This window comes from Alternaria conjuncta (genome assembly GCF_024043145.1).
Source record: "Alternaria conjuncta strain BMP 0040 chromosome Unknown scaffold_2, whole genome shotgun sequence".
Classification (NCBI taxonomy): Eukaryota; Fungi; Ascomycota; class Dothideomycetes; order Pleosporales; family Pleosporaceae; genus Alternaria; species Alternaria conjuncta.
In genome coordinates, this window is record NW_026250091.1 from 753,787 (window position 1) to 769,008 (window position 15,222).

A 15,222-nucleotide genomic window follows, 5' to 3' on the forward strand; every position below is an offset into this window, starting at 1 on the left:
CACAATTTGTACCTTGATCCTAGCTTATTTCTCCACCGGGCTTGTTTCTTGCGAGTGTGGATCGAGCAATACTAGCTTGGATGATCACGGTCAACAAGCAAAAGCAACGAATGATTCATAAAATACAATTTTTTTACTGCTTCCCGAAAACGTACGATCAGCATGCTACAATCCCTCCACCGATCCCTCGATCGTTTGCTAAATACACGTTGAAGCTGTTCCCGCATTGCTCCAAATACTATCAAAGGCTACGCTCAGCGTGAATAACGTATCGACCACCCGGATCCTTTGTGAAACGGAATGAACTTTGTCGGAACGGCATGAATCTAGAATATACTAAACAATAAGAAAAAGGGTATGCGCAATTTTAAAATCAGATGAAAACACAAGCTTCCAGATGCAGACTGATATAGGAAAAGGCGTATGAGACCTCCAAGTGAGAACATGTACGGTGTGAGTTGTGATGGATGGCGAAGGATCAGAAGATGCTTCGTTGGGTAGAGATTGAATGATCGCGTTGTGCAGCGATGTTGCTTGTCGTGGATCCAACTCGATGATGCCGCGGGTATGGCAAGATGCCTGGGGTCTGAGGGTCGAGATATCTAGAAATCGTTGCTAGGGCGATACGGGCGATACTCGCGGCTGCCAGCGCTGGCTGCCCGTCCATTGGTCGCAGGAACAGAGAGCTGCCTGGAGGCGGGTCCATCCGATGTAACGACCCGTCGCCTGCCCTTTTCCAGTCGAGTGGTTCTCCAGCCCTCGTACCATTGCTCACGGGAAGCCTCGCGTAGCTCAGAGCGCCAATCACTGAAAACGCTCTCCCTGAGTTTGACAAAGTCACAGTGCTCTGGGTTGTAAGGATCGGCAAAGCCCCATGGGAATCTGCGACCAACAACCTCGGGGTCGTAAGGATCTGGCGAGATGATGCTGAGAGGCAGGAACGGAGTCTCGGCACTCTCGCTGTGGATCGAGGCGGACATGGCGGACGGCTTACGGCTGTGGCCTTTCCTGGCGCTTGGGGGCGACGTGGGAGGGGAGTGCGACCTGGTCGAAGAGCTGGAGGAAGCCATGGAGCGCGCAGCTTCGGAAGAAGATCGCTCGAGGATCTTGTTCAGAACTTCTGATTTGCCTTCGCCCTCAGACGACTGCTCGTATTCATCCTCGTCGCGCTCATCAAGTCGGTCGGGGTCTTCGTCATCGTCGCCAAGGTCCAGGTTCAAAGCCTCCAAGGGGTCCAACTTTGCGCGCTTGATGGTATCCCAGACAGTCTTCTTCAGATAGCGCATGTGCGCGCCGGTGATTGTGTCTGCCTTGCTAATGACTGGGATGACGGTGGTCCTGGTTTGCAGCTCGCGAAGTATGTTGAGATCGAGACGATCGTCTAGACCGCCGAAGATGGCGCTGCCAGCATTGACAATGTTGGACTTCTTGCGAGCCTCGGCTATGTTCTGGTCGAGGCGAATCGGATCCAGAACGAGGAAGACACAGTGGATGTGTGTATCCTTAACACCTGGCGCGCGTACGACCTTCTGCTCCTCGCTGAAAGTGTCTTCGAACTTGGACTCGAGGAACGAGGTGATGATGGGCAGCTGGAAGTCGACAATGTTCTTCTCGAGGCCCTCGGAGTCCCAGAGCGTGACGCCGACTCTCTCGCCATCAACTTCGGTCTCGAGGAATTCGGAAGTGAAAGGCGAGTCTCCACCACCTACAGCGGTAGCAGGCGGCGAGGGAGTGTTTGGGCGCTTTCGAGCCGGGAGCGCGAGCGCAGTGCGGAGAAACTCGATGAAAGAGGATTTGCCGCAGCCTTTGGTGCCAATGACAAGGATGCTAGGTACTGGTTAGCTCAGTGACTATGGCGATGCAGCGGAACATACTTGAAAGGCGTGGGGTCCTTCCTCCTTCGCACACGACGGGGGCTGTTGACGGTGCTGATCTGGCTGCTGGCGTAGCTGTAGCGACCGCGGTTGGTCATGCTCTCGGTCCTCGGGTAGGGATCGTAATCCATGTAGGTCGAAGGCGAGGAGCCTGGCACGGGCGGCGCCACAGCGGGGCTGGGTTGAGCGGGAGCCATCCTGTAGGTGTCGGTCGAGGGGCGGCTGAAGTTGTGGGCAGTGGGGTTGTAGGTGCCGGCCTTGTTGGAGACAATGGCAATGGAGTCTGGGCGCGTGTCCTCACCTCCGAACGTCGCGAGCTGGGGAAGGGCCGAGTGGGAAGGCAGGCGCGGCGGCTGCTTAGGCAGCATGGTAGCTTCGCGCTGCCTGCGGAGAGCCTCCTCCTGGGCGAGGGCCTTTTGCTTCCTGCTCATCTTGCCGCCGGAGACGCTTCGATTGGTGCTGCTGCCGCGGATTTCAGAGGAGCTTTTTCCGCTGGTTCGGCGCAAGAAGTTGAAGCTGGAACGGCGCGGTCCTGTTTGGTCGGCGGAAGACTGGGACTGGGACTGGGCTGCAGAGGGGCGGACAGAGGGGTCAGGTGAGCCGTCTTTGTAGGCCGAGGTATTGGTATTAGGTGGATTAGGGGACCGGTCGTCAGTGGTGGTGGCCATGGTGGGCAGCAGAGGGCTCTTAATATCAGTGGCTCACACTTCGCGCGCGTGTAATCTTAGCAATCGAGGACTGCAGCGTAGTGGGTAAGCAGTCCTGCTGGGTCTTGCTGGGCTGGGCTGTCCTGCGCACGGCACAGCAATTCGGAAGCGTCTGGCGTCCTAGTGCGAGGGCAAGTGAAATTGGAGGAGGAGCAGCCGGCTGTATCCCAAGGTCAGCACTTGGTCAAACGCGCATCCAAATGGCGCGTGCGGGTCGGGGGCCCAGGGTCTGGTTAGAGCCTCTGACTAACCTTAAGGCCCGAGGCACTACTGCAGGAACGATACGCGCAATGGCACCCCCGGATTCTGCACAAAAAGGAATGCGCGGCAGCAACGTTGCGACAGAGTGCAGTTGAGGAGGACGAGAGCATGCAAATAGCCCTGGAGGGCGAATGGAGAACAGACCGCCACAACGACTACACCAACGTCAACACGGCGTGACGCGTCTCGGGAAGGAGAAGGCTGGACGGCGCCTGCCATTGGCCGCGGCTTCTCGAGGTTGGATGCACAGCGGGAAACGACGATGGTGACGCCGACGGGGGTGGCACGCCCGAAAGATCAATGCGAAACAGCTGGCCTAACCAGACAACCACGGGCGACAGCGCCCAATTTGCACGCGCGCCAGTCATTATTCGGCACGCGATAGCTCAGTGTTGTGTAATCGTTATCGTCCGCCGGCGACATGCAGCTGGGGACCCGGGCCCTGGTGATCGTCACGCACATGAATAGGGGTTCACGCTAGCTTGCTCATCTCGAGAGCCCAGTGCCGCGCTGAGGGCGCAGAAGCCAGGTGTTTCTGGTAGGCAAGGAGCGCATGAATGCCATTCCGATCCGACACAACCTTCCTGGGGACACCCACGATGTCGCGTCGCAGAAAGACAGACGCCCTATATGCGCCCACACCTGGCGTCATCGTGCTCTCTTTTTCCAACAAACACAACAAGGTCTGATATTGGCTGATTCCAGATAGAGCAGAAACTTCACCAACGCCAACAAACTGCGCCTCGTGCATGTCGAGCAACATTGCCTCAGCATCACGCAACCTTGAAGATGTGCGCCTATCGATATGCCCCACACGCGTAGCGCGACTCAGTCGTCCTGGTCCCATGGATTGCTCTCCCGGCCCGCTCCATCCTACGTCAAGCCCAGCGATCAAACTCTAATAACAGATTGCCGCTCAAGTCAAAACCTTCCACTCTCCTCGATCTTGCCCATAACCTCTTGTGTATGCCCCCAGACCTTGTCCAGCCCGCCGTCCTCCCTCAGCTTCTGCGCTTTCTTGGTATCTGCCAGGATGTCCCCGTTCCAATTCAGCAGATAGCTTCCACTGCCCTTCACACCATCACTTCCAATAACGTCTGTCTTGGCGCTATCCGCTTTGGGGGCGTATCGCGGCGCCGTGGCAGCGAACAAATGTCTTTCGCCGCTTTCCACTTGTGGAACGAAGAGAAAGCGTCGAAATAGTCCACCCAGCGTAGACATGACGGTGTCGTTGAAGCGACCGAAGAGTTCTCGCGTTACGCCTGTCTCGACGCCGGATGGGTATTCGTGGATGTATGCTGTCTTTGGATTCTGATTTGCCAAGTGAGCCATGGAGAGAGACGTCATAGAGCTTGCATGGAGCAGGACGTTCTTGAGACTGAAGTTATGTCTGAGGGAGAGGTCGGAATAGTCAAGGCCTCCGAGTCTCAAGCCAGCCTGAGGGTCCAGAACAGCGACCACGCGAGACAGGTTGCCAGCCTCAGAGGCGTTGTTGAGGAGTGGTGTAAGTTGAGAGATGAATCGCATTCGTGCGTAGTATTGCACAGCCATCTTCCTGTCCAGTCCTTCCGCTGTCTCGTCTCTCCCCTTCATCGTGAGGTATCCGCACGTCATGAACAGCACATTGACTTGCTTCTCCTTCCTCTTGATCTCACTACATGCCTCGTCCACATTCTTCAAGAGCGAGATGTCCTTTTGGATGAAGCTAACCTGGGATGAGCTATTGATCGAGTTGAGCTCATCCATAATCTTGCTGGCTTCTGTCGCGTTTCGGCCGATCAAGTAGACATGGGGGCTTGTGGTCGTGCGGACGAATTCGCGAGCAGTGAAAAAGCCTATCCCACTTGTGCCTCCAACGAATACCGCGACTAGATTCGGAGGTAGAGTTTTTAGCGATGCATTGTGAGCGCGAACAATGTCGAGAGCAACCATGATGGCGAGTATTGGAATGAAGTAGATAATTTTATAAGGAGATGTAATGCTAATTAGAAAGCGTAAGCAACCGCGATGGCGGTTGTTGATAAAGTATCTGTTGCAGATGAATGTAGTCCTGCCAGCTTAACCGTGCGTCCCAATATTCGTCCGTGGCGACGGAGATAGCGTTTGTGAAGTATCCCAGACTTTTCGTGCCGGACAGATTCTAGCGGGGCATTCTGTACTCAGACTTTATGCTCGAGAGCATTGCAGAGGGGGCGTACAGGTAGGACGCTGGCGCTCCCACTCGAACAGGCTCAATCCTCCGTGTCCGCCGAAGACAGCGCTAGTCCCACCAGATCCTCATCCTCCACCCCACCAAGTACATTTCGCAACATGACTAGAATCACGTTCCGCGCAGTCCTTACTGGAGAGGAAACACGCCCACCATGAACGCATTCGGTGACATGTCACCTACTTTGGACCCGACGCAACTCGCTGCTGGACACGCTCCACCTACGCCTCCACACGAAAACGCACTCGACGACATCTACGGTTCAGCGCCAGCATCACCCACCCTCTCAGCGAACGTCCCTCATGTACGCGCTCACGAAATACTATCCGACCTCCCTTCGCGTCAACGAGCGCTCGACACAGATGCATACCGAGAGGGTCTGGCAAACAGCAAAGGCCAATACGTGCAAGAAGGATTCGATGAAGGCTACTCTCTCGGTGCCAACCTAGGCCTACGCGTCGGCTACATACTAGGAGTTCTACAAGGCTTTGTCGCGGCCTGGAGGGGTCAGGACGAGCAAGTCCACAAGGAAGTGTCACAAGTCTTTGATTCTGCGCGTAAAGAGCTCGCCATCGAGGAGTTGCTAGGCCGCCAGTGGGTAGACGAAGAGGGTATATGGAAGTGGGGTGTTGTAGGAAATGACGACGACCCTACATTCAGGGAGGTCTCGGACCAGCATCCTGTAGTGATGAAGTGGATGGGCGTGGTTGAGGACCTGGCAAAGAGGTGGGACGTTGATCTCAAGGCTGTGGAGAAGAGTCAAGAGTGACTCCGAAGGATACCAAGGTGCTCTCTCGCATTCCCACTCCTTGCCTGGCATATCGATATCACGACAAAGCCTACTTGCGTAAGCAAGGGCTGAAGTGGTGTCAAAGTCATCACAGCAATCGCCTCTCCATGTTCCCGATCGGAACGCTCTATAGGTCGCTCAAGGAAGAGGTGGCCTCCTGTTGACGGAAGATGAAGCAGAACTACACCATCTCGAGATAGGATAAGGGAAGGCAAATATTGGCACACAACGTCCTATCCTTTCCCATCCCGCGCAGCTTCACAAAGTCAAAACTTTTGGCTAGATAGCGAAACTCTCAAAGATTACAAAGAACGAGTGGATAGAGCTACGATAGAAGCAGAAGTTCGGGTTATACCGGAGCATGAGGCTGACACCTCTGGATGGTGCACGGACGAAAGAACGGTTGTAGGCGGGCAATTGGCGGCGTTGAAAATGCCGTCATGACTTTAAGTCCGACAATGCGCGACAGATAATGCAATCTCACAACGTGCTCCTCATGTCATACTACACATTTCCCGTGCTGTCTCCACCCTGTTTCCGACAGCCATGATACATGGCTTGTCTGCTCTTCGAAGAGCACCTGCGCAACATGCGACATCACGATTGCTGACGTCAACCTTCTCCCCCACGCGACTCTACCAGGCACCACTCGCGCGCCGCCTTCAAACACAGCAATGGGAGCCTCTGCGCCCTCCGAACCCCGCAGACCTACCCAAACCACGACAACGTAAAGTCAAGCCTCCGTTTACCCGCCGGAAATGGGTGCGCCGCCTTGCTGTCGTCTCTGCACTGCTCGGTGCTGGGTGGCTAGCTGACCGGCAATTCTACGCCTCGTCCATCACACGCAGTTTGCGCACATTCAAGACCGGCCTCTTAATAGGCATAGACTACAAGATCAACTTCCGTGCGCATCCTCCGCTTGCGAACAGCATTGAGGAATTGCATGCGCGGAATGCACAAAGGATATTCGACCTGCTGCGGTACAATGGCGGACTATATTTGAAGATTGGACAGGCGATTGCTATGCAGAGCGCGATATTGCCACCACAGTTCCAGAAGATGTTCCAGCAGATGTTCGACGATGCGCCGCAGAACGAATGGTGGGAAGTCGAGCAAGTTATACGAGAGGACTTTGGCAAAAGCGTCGAGGACGTCTTCGGTGTCAGCTTCACAAGGGAAGGACAGGACGGTTGGGGTATAATGGAGAAGACTGCAAGGGCTAGCGCGAGTGTTGCGCAAGTGCACTGGGCAAGACTGGCAGATGGAAGGGAGGTCGCCATCAAGATTCAGAAGAGAGAGATTGCGCAGCAGGTAGGATGGGACCTTTGGGCATTCAAGGTCGTTTCCAAAGTGTATACCTGGTGGTTTGGCATCCCTGTTTACACGCTGGTTCCATACATCTCGGAGCGCCTAATGCTGGAAACGGATTTCGAGAACGAGGCAGACAACGCGGTAGAGATGAAGGGGCTTGTGGCCGGAGAACCGCGACTCAACGGTCGGGTCTACATACCTGCAGTGTACCGCGAGCTTTCAAGCAAGCGCGTCATGACTGCGGAATGGATCGAAGGTGTACGATTATGGGACAAGGAGGGCATTACAAACAGCTGGAAGGGTGGATGGCGCAGAGGCAGCCCCGGTGCAGGTGGTAACCAGCTACCACCAATTCCCCGAGACGCTAAGATCGATACACATGCGCCGGAGGACGCCACACAGCACGAGTTCTTCAAGCCTGACCGTAGTTCATGGAGAGGCAACGACGAGAAAGGCGGCCTCGGCGTCTCCCTGAAGACCACCATGAACACTATCGTCGATCTCTTCTCAGCACAAATGTTCCTCTGGGGTGCGGTACACTGCGACCCCCATCCAGGAAACATCTTCGTCCGCCGCCTGCCTAACGGACAGCCGGAAGTTGTCCTCATCGATCACGGCCTGTATATCCGCATGGACCCCAAGTTTCGTCTCCAATACGCTGAATTCTGGAAGTCACTTCTCGCTTTTGACAACGCCAAGATCGAGGAGATCGTCACCAGCTGGGGCGTAAAGCACGCCGACATATTCGCATCAGCAACACTCATGCGTCCGTACGAAGGTGGCGACAAGAGCGTAGCAGGTGTTCTCAAATCCGAAATGAAGGGAAAAGACCAAGCGGAGCGAGCCTTTGAAATGCAAGCCAAAGGCCGCGACGCCATCAAGCTCATTCTCGGCGACGACGCGAAGTTTCCACGTGAACTTCTCTTCATCGGCCGTAACCTACGTATCGTACAAGGCAACAATCAATTCCTCGGTTCACCTGTCAACCGCATCAAGATCACTGGACTATGGGCAAGTAGGGCTTTGATCGAATCCAAAGATCTGACTATGAGCCAGAGATGGAAGAACTGGATCCAGCATCTGCGCTTCCGGTTTGTGCTTACACTCAGCGATGCGGTCTTCCTCTGGAGTAAGCTTAAGCAATTGGTCGGTGTGGGCGGAGGTATGGAGGATGATATCGAAGCGCACATGCGCGTCATGGCGAAGGACTTTGGCGTTGATCTTCAACATGGCGTCTTTGAGGGCTAGTAGTTGTATAATATATTTAATTCCCCTCATATAAGCAGCCATGCCTTTTATGAATTATGACGGTATAGGATTGGTTGTCCTAGTATTGTATGTGCATGACGAACCCGTTAAAGAGTTGTTCCAGGTCACTGTCTGCCTGTGCACCACGAACATCTACTCTCAAACTTAGCGAAGCCCGTGGAGACTACTGGAAATCATCATCTACTACGGTCTCACAACAAGCCCCGAAATAGCCTAATCCGCGCGTTCCTGAACAAAGTTCACGCAAAGAATGCCCCGCACTAGCATCCCGCTCGACATTTCCGAACCTCCCCACATCCATGGATCTTTCCGGCATCGCGTCAGGCAGGCGCCGGTAGAACATATATCCACCATAGACTCAGATCCTAGCCCTTCAAATACATAGAACACTGCTTGTAGCAAGAGTGAAATTTCTATCATCAACTCATATCTACTGCGAACAATGGCACCAAACTGGGACAGACTTATCCGCTTCATCGCCACGGATGGACGTGAGCTGCGAGGTCAACCAATCCTCCCCTCGCCAGAATTCGATGTCGGTACGACGACAGAGGAGACGGGACTAAAGGCCAAGGTAATCGATGTTAAGAACAACGACATTTTCGACCCGGCCACCAAGGTTACCGATGAGGAAGTCACCGTCAAGAAGCTGCTTGGCCCTGTGACGACAGACGAAGTACCCATCATCCGGTGCATAGGTCTAAACTTCATCAAACACAGTAAGTTCCTCTGTCATCTCGTCCCTCTCCACAAATAAAAGACATCCCATTAACCTCCCCACGCCCAGTCCAAGAAGGCGGCCGCACCCTCCCTCCTTACCCCTCAACCTTCATCAAGGCCAACACCTGCCTAAACGACCACAACGCGCCCATCGTCATCCCCAAACTCGCCCAAGACAACCAAGCCGACTACGAAGGCGAACTCTGCTTCATAATCTCGCAAGACGCCAAAAACGTCTCCGAAGCCGACGCCTTCAACTACATCGGCGGCTACACCTCCGGCAACGACGTGTCCTCCCGAAAACTCCAACGCGACCCCCTCCTCGCCGGCACAGTCCCCCAATGGAACTTCTCCAAAGGCTTCGACACGTACGCACCCTTAGGCCCTCAACTCGTATCCCCACGCGTGATCCCTGACCCTTCGAAATTGCATCTCAAGACTGTGGTGAATGGGGATCTGAGACAGAGTTCTGGGATTGACGATTTGTGCTTCAAGATTCCGACATTGGTGAGTTATTGTAGTCAGGGGACTACACTGAAGAAGGGCACGGTTTTCATGACGGGCACGTGTGCGGGCGTGGGGTATGCGATGAAGGAGCCGCAGTTTTTGAAGCCGGGGGATGTGGTCGAGGTTACGCTTAGTCCCGAGATTGGGACGCTGAGGAATACGGTGGAGTATGCTTAGGTGGATGGGTGGGTTGAGGGATTGGGTAGAGGGTGTGGGTACGGGGACCTTGATGGGGAATGTATGTATAGTGCTTTGGACTATTCGTTTGATGCGTCGAATGTACACAGATCTTACACAAATCCGATCGTTAGAATTTGAAGGTCGTGTATAAGAATTATTGCGATTCTCCACGAAGGCTCATTAGACTGCAAGATGAAATCTGAAGTCAACGATATCGATAGTATTGGATTTGTTTTCTGTACACGATTTAGCTTATCATGTCGCGTGGATATTGTTCATTATATATCCCGAGTAAACAACACGCATCACTAAGCCCATATAAATGATAACGTGATAGAATACATGCGATTTTGGAGAACAAGAAACCGTCTTCCTCATCTAAAACCTTCCAATCAAATCTTCGACCTCGCCTTACTCTTCTCCTCCATCTCCTTCCTCTTAATCTCAAACCTCTCCATGGGCGCCCCCTCAACAAACCGCTCCGCCAACGCATCCACAGCATTAACCACAGCCACCAATCTCGCATCCCTAATTGGCGCATTCTGCAACCTCTTCATCTCAATCATACTCTTGCCATCGTTCACCTTGAGCTGTTCCTCCAAGAACGCCTCAACCTTGGCATGGAACTCGTCGCCAGTAGCATCCCACACGTAATTGTACAAGCCGGCATCGAGCAGCTCTTGCGCGGAGAGCTTGCGGCCAAACATGAGGAAGTCGTTTGCGCGGTGGATGCCGATGGATTGCGCGAAGGAGAGGGCGGAGCCGTTTTCGGGGACGAGGCCGAGGGCGGAGAAGGGGCATTGGAGCCACGCGGTTGAGGAGGCGAGGACGATGTCGGCGATGCCGGGGAACCAGGCTGCGCCGCCGCCGACGGCGGGGCCATTGAGCGCGAGGATGAGGACTTTGCGGTGGCTGTGGGATGTTAGTGTTGCTGTGTGGGAATACATGGGTGTATGTAGACTTACTCAATCATCGAACGTAGAAGCTCCGTTGCTGTGCCCATGTCAGAGTTAGTACTATAATTCACAAGTGCCATCACATTTCAACATGAAAGCAAAATTGCAGTGTAGGCAAGATCGAGAAGTGGACATACCATAGCTGAACCTTGACATGTAACTCAGCTTCTTCTCGGCATCGTTCTTGAAGGATTCGCTGCCTCCTCCAGCGATTCCCTTGACATCCGCGCCGGCAGAAAAGAAGCGTCCCTCGCCTGTTAGCACGGTGAAGATGGTGTCTGGGTGCTCATTGAGAACGCGTAATCCGGCGATGATGTCGGGAATGAGGTTTCCGCCAAAAGAGTTCAGGGCCTTGGGCCGGTTGAACTGAAGGATGTGTTAGCGGACGCATACTGTGATGTTTGCGCATGGGTGGATCGGATAAGATCGTCTGGAGGGATTCGGGAGTGTGCCACGCGGATTGGTGATGGAGTCTTTGAGTGTTACCTTGATGATACCGATCTTGCCCTTGATCTCGAACTTGATATCCGAGTAATCCGATGGAGAAGTCATGATGTTTATTTTCCTGGCTCTTTCGCGCTGTTCTTTGAGGCGGTAGAGCAAGTCTCCGATTACAATGTCGCAAAGATTCTCCTATTAACACTCTGTTTTAGGTAGGTGGATGGTAAGATGGGTGATGAAGTTCCAGACTATCGAGACGGAGTGTACTTGTGGAAGATGAATAGTAAGCTTTCCCCGCAAGACGCGACAGGCCTCGGTTCGGGCGACTGAACGAAGACTCGTGTTATATATTGACGAGTCAGACCATATGAACGCGATCTAAAGAACACAGCAATTAGATGTTATGCTTTGATGCTGATTGCGTGATGAGAGATGATGCAGCGAGGTGATGTAGTCGCGTACCTGTGCATGGGTTGCTGACAATACTGTGAAGAACGATGTCGCGTTTTACCTCGGCAGGGTTACGAGGCACGTCATCACGGGCTATTACATCCACAACATCGTACGCACAGCACATAAGCCTTGACGGACTCAAGTGCGGAAGTGGCCTGATTGTTTGTTCTTTTTCAGGGACGCGCTATACGAAATCCAAGATGGTACATCGTACTGGCCGCATGACACGCACGCGCACACTCCGTGTAAAGCAGGCAAAGTCACTACCTTAAGCCAGATTTCGCACAAGGTGCACAGCATCACAAACTATAACCCGTAGTACTGTGAAGGTATATCCCTAGAACACCTAGCCTTTTTGTGAATCCATTCTAAAGCATGTGATTCGAAATCATTGTTACAGTCCCAAACCACCTGTTCATGTTCCACGCGCAAAGTCCTGATAGCCTGGAAAGGCAGATACAAATGGCACTGGAAAGTCCGTAACACTCGAAATATGAAGATGTTGCTCTTCGCTCTGCGTTATTGCAGCTCTAGCCGACTCAGATGAATGTGAGAAAAGAAAACTGCATCACATCCTCGCTGAAGCTCGAAGTCTAGCTGGAGTATCCATCCGTAGTTCTTCATTGGCCCATCAAGCAAGTCAAGTCACAAGCAGTATACCAGTCACGGGCATCACGCAAAACATTCAATCAGCGGTGCGAGAAAAGCATATAATTCCAAAGCAAACAAAACTAAAAGCACCATCACTCGCACCACACGTCCCCTTTCCCCATCTCCAAGCGCAATGGTCGTGGCGAGCTAGATGTTCCTTTCCCGTCCCTGGAAGCAGCCTCCTTGATAGAGATCCGTCAATCACGCGGACTACTAGCCGCCAACCCCATTGCAACCCTTCGAGTCTACCAGCCAAGCTTCAGTCACATACACTCTTCGCCAGATACAATTTAAAATCGTCCCCTTGTTAAGCTTTACCTCCCCACAAGCTGGCAGACATATCCGAAGGGGGGAAACTCAAGGAAAGTACTAAGAACCACATGAAAGGAGGGGGCAGGGGATAATTAATGCGAGGTGAAAGCCGTAAAGTCAAACAAAGATCAGTCATCAGCTGGAGAGCTGCCCAGTAGCACTAGCTGTGCAAGACGACCAAGATAATCGGTTGGCTGTAATCCGGAAGGAGTTGAGATGTGTTTACAAGCCGAACTGTGATGCCAAATGGAGATACCGTGTGGGTCGAGCTTCCAGAGATGTGAGATAGTCGTCAGAGACGCATGGCCATGAGAAACGCAAGACAGTGGAATGTCTTCCTAGGTCCGTACGAGGTGTCTGACGAATGGATCCCATGAACTGATCAAGGAGCGACGCCGTCCAATATGTTGCCAGGACGGCAATGCCGCATTTCCCATTCGTTGTGTGTGCGGAGCCGCGTCAGAAGAAGCGGTCACGCAAGAGTTGAGATGACGAATCGAAAGCCGCATCAAATCAGTAACCAGATGCATACTGGTCCCCGCCACGCTTGTTGGCCGAACGAAGCTGCCTGAAAGAAGGAAGAAGGTTAGTAAAATCTGGATCTGGCGCCCCCCGCGCTAAGCGTTCTCAACACCAAACGCAAAGGAGAGGGTCCCTTACGAGGATCAGATATATCGAACTCACATTCCGGTGCCCTCCTGGCGCGCGTTGACCGGACCGCGCTTGGTGCCAGCTGCCGTGCCCGCGTTGGCAGCGGCGGTGGTGGTGACGTGGCGTCCGCGGCCCTTGTCGTCTTCCTCGCCCTGGCCCTGGTTGGCAGCCTGGGCGATGGCTTGGGCGTTCTTCTGGTACTTGTAGACGGTCCAGTCGAACACGTAGTCGTACTGGAAGCCTTCACGGACGAAGAGGTCGCGGAAAATCTTGCGGAGGTACGAGTAGTCGGGCTTGTCATCGAAGCGGAGGGAACGGGTGTAGTTGAGGTAGATGGCGAACTCGTTGGGGAAGCCACGGCAGAGGACCTCGGTGGGAGTCGTCATCTTCTTCTCCATGATGCGGTCGTATTTCTGCTTCTTGGTGGCCGCCTTAAGACCCTGCCAGGGAAGGGATCCACGGCAGAAGTAAAGCATGACATAGCCCAGAGACTCCATGTCGTCACGGCGGGATTGTTCTGGTCATGTTAGTTTAGCAAGCTGGATGATGTGCGGGATACGTACCGACACCCAAGTGAGTGTTGATGGAGGCGTAGCGGGCGGTACCAGTCAAGTTCTTGTTCTCTCTGTACGGGATGTGGAAGTGCGTCTTGGGATCGCGGTACTTCTTGGCCAGACCAAAGTCGATGACATTGACCTGGTTGCCGCGCTTGCCAATGCCCATAAGGAAGTTGTCGGGCTTGATGTCGCGGTGGATGAAGGACTTGGCGTGGATGTACTCAATGCGGGAGATGAGCTGATCGGCGAGGAGCAAAACAGTCTTCAGGGAGAACTTGCGGTTGCAGAAGTTGAAGAGGTCCTCGAGGGAAGGGCCGAGCAGGTCCAAGACCATGGCGTTGTAGTCGCACTCGGTTCCGAACCAGCGGACAAAGGGGATGCCGACACCGCCAGCGAGCGACTTGTAGACGCGGGCCTCATATTCGAGCTGGGGGTGCTTCGCCTTGACGCTCTCGAGCTTGATGGCGATCTCCTCACCAGAGATGATGTTGGTACCTGTAGACGTCAGCGGTGCTGGGGGTGGTGGGCGATGGGCGGCGGCTACGTACCGAGGTAGATGTCACCGAAACTGCCGCTACCAATCTTGCGGCCGATTCTGTACTTGTTGCCGACGCGGAGGTCCTGCTACTGTCAGCCTGGGGTCCTGCGGAGCGGTGCTTGGCCGCCGTGGTGACGGCAAGCGGGGTCGGGGCGTACCATTGTCGTCATGCTTGCAGAGGTGCAACCTTGAGGAGGTTGGCCTGTGGTGGAGGGAGGTGTTGAGGGGGGTGGGTCGAGTGTTGTGACGATGGGGGCGCGGTGGTGTTTTGAGGATCAGCCTGCTGCGGTGGACCGGTCAGTATGAGGCTTTAGCCAACAAGGCGGTGAGTAAGCGGAGCGGGCAGCCGAGAAACGCTAAGGGAGGCAGTCGAGCGTGTTGACCGACAGGTAAAGGAAAGGCCAGCGAGCAGGTGCGTCGTGGTGAGAGATAAATAGGGCACGGGGGGCAGAGGGCGGAGCCGACTGACGAGCTGGGCAGGACTTACTGTAGGGCGTGAATGAGCCCAACGATCAACGATGCCGGAGAGCGTAGGTGCGGGCTGGCGGGCGGGCGAGGTTTGCAACTCTAGCGAAAACGACACAGAGAGGCAGCTGCAGGGCACGGGACAGCACAAGAGGCCGGTAGAACAAGCACACTGTGATCGTGGTGCTGTATCAAAGGAACGCTGATGGCAGGATGAGAGCCACCTGCCTTGTATTCGGCCACCGTCCTTGGCGCGCTAGCGAGCTCTTTCACCGTGGACTGCTGCCCGCTGCCCGCCGCCGTGTATCAAGCCTGCGGACCGCAAATCACATCCCTGGGCCGCTCGGAGGCATCGCGACCCATCGCACCG

At 54.2% G+C, this 15,222-nt stretch overlaps 7 protein-coding genes across 7 annotated transcripts; 3 read left to right on the forward strand and 4 right to left on the reverse strand.

Annotated features, from left to right (window-relative positions):
* Nucleotides 1-602: 602 nt before the first annotated feature.
* On the reverse strand, nucleotides 603-2,542 carry J4E85_001356 (uncharacterized protein; the record flags this gene model as incomplete). Its single annotated transcript, XM_051465642.1, has 2 exons — nucleotides 603-1,827; nucleotides 1,875-2,542. The coding sequence occupies 2 exons, from the start codon at nucleotides 2,540-2,542 to the stop codon at nucleotides 603-605; spliced, it is 1,893 nt and encodes a 630-aa protein (XP_051330199.1).
* A 1,221-nt stretch (nucleotides 2,543-3,763) lies between these two features.
* J4E85_001357 (uncharacterized protein) lies at nucleotides 3,764-4,774 on the reverse strand (the record flags this gene model as incomplete). The annotated part of the gene is made up of 1 exon (XM_051465643.1): nucleotides 3,764-4,774. The coding sequence occupies one exon, from the start codon at nucleotides 4,772-4,774 to the stop codon at nucleotides 3,764-3,766; it is 1,011 nt and encodes a 336-aa protein (XP_051330200.1).
* Nucleotides 4,775-5,205: 431 nt separating this feature from the next.
* Nucleotides 5,206-5,820, forward strand: YAE1 (Essential protein Yae1, N terminal; the record flags this gene model as incomplete). The annotated part of the gene is made up of 1 exon (XM_051465644.1): nucleotides 5,206-5,820. The coding sequence occupies one exon, from the start codon at nucleotides 5,206-5,208 to the stop codon at nucleotides 5,818-5,820; it is 615 nt and encodes a 204-aa protein (XP_051330201.1).
* A 567-nt stretch (nucleotides 5,821-6,387) lies between these two features.
* J4E85_001359 (uncharacterized protein) lies at nucleotides 6,388-8,400 on the forward strand (the record flags this gene model as incomplete). Its single annotated transcript, XM_051465645.1, has 1 exon — nucleotides 6,388-8,400. The coding sequence occupies one exon, from the start codon at nucleotides 6,388-6,390 to the stop codon at nucleotides 8,398-8,400; it is 2,013 nt and encodes a 670-aa protein (XP_051330202.1).
* Nucleotides 8,401-8,863: 463 nt separating this feature from the next.
* J4E85_001360 (uncharacterized protein) lies at nucleotides 8,864-9,825 on the forward strand (the record flags this gene model as incomplete). Its single annotated transcript, XM_051465646.1, has 2 exons — nucleotides 8,864-9,140; nucleotides 9,209-9,825. The coding sequence occupies 2 exons, from the start codon at nucleotides 8,864-8,866 to the stop codon at nucleotides 9,823-9,825; spliced, it is 894 nt and encodes a 297-aa protein (XP_051330203.1).
* Nucleotides 9,826-10,220: 395 nt separating this feature from the next.
* J4E85_001361 (uncharacterized protein) lies at nucleotides 10,221-11,336 on the reverse strand (the record flags this gene model as incomplete). The annotated part of the gene is made up of 4 exons (XM_051465647.1): nucleotides 10,221-10,740; nucleotides 10,794-10,821; nucleotides 10,922-11,150; nucleotides 11,271-11,336. The coding sequence occupies 4 exons, from the start codon at nucleotides 11,334-11,336 to the stop codon at nucleotides 10,221-10,223; spliced, it is 843 nt and encodes a 280-aa protein (XP_051330204.1).
* A 1,985-nt stretch (nucleotides 11,337-13,321) lies between these two features.
* HHP1 (casein kinase I) lies at nucleotides 13,322-14,548 on the reverse strand (the record flags this gene model as incomplete). Its single annotated transcript, XM_051465648.1, has 4 exons — nucleotides 13,322-13,809; nucleotides 13,856-14,344; nucleotides 14,398-14,470; nucleotides 14,546-14,548. 4 exons carry the CDS (start codon nucleotides 14,546-14,548, stop codon nucleotides 13,322-13,324), a joined length of 1,053 nt encoding a protein of 350 aa, XP_051330205.1.
* Nucleotides 14,549-15,222: the final 674 nt, after the last annotated feature.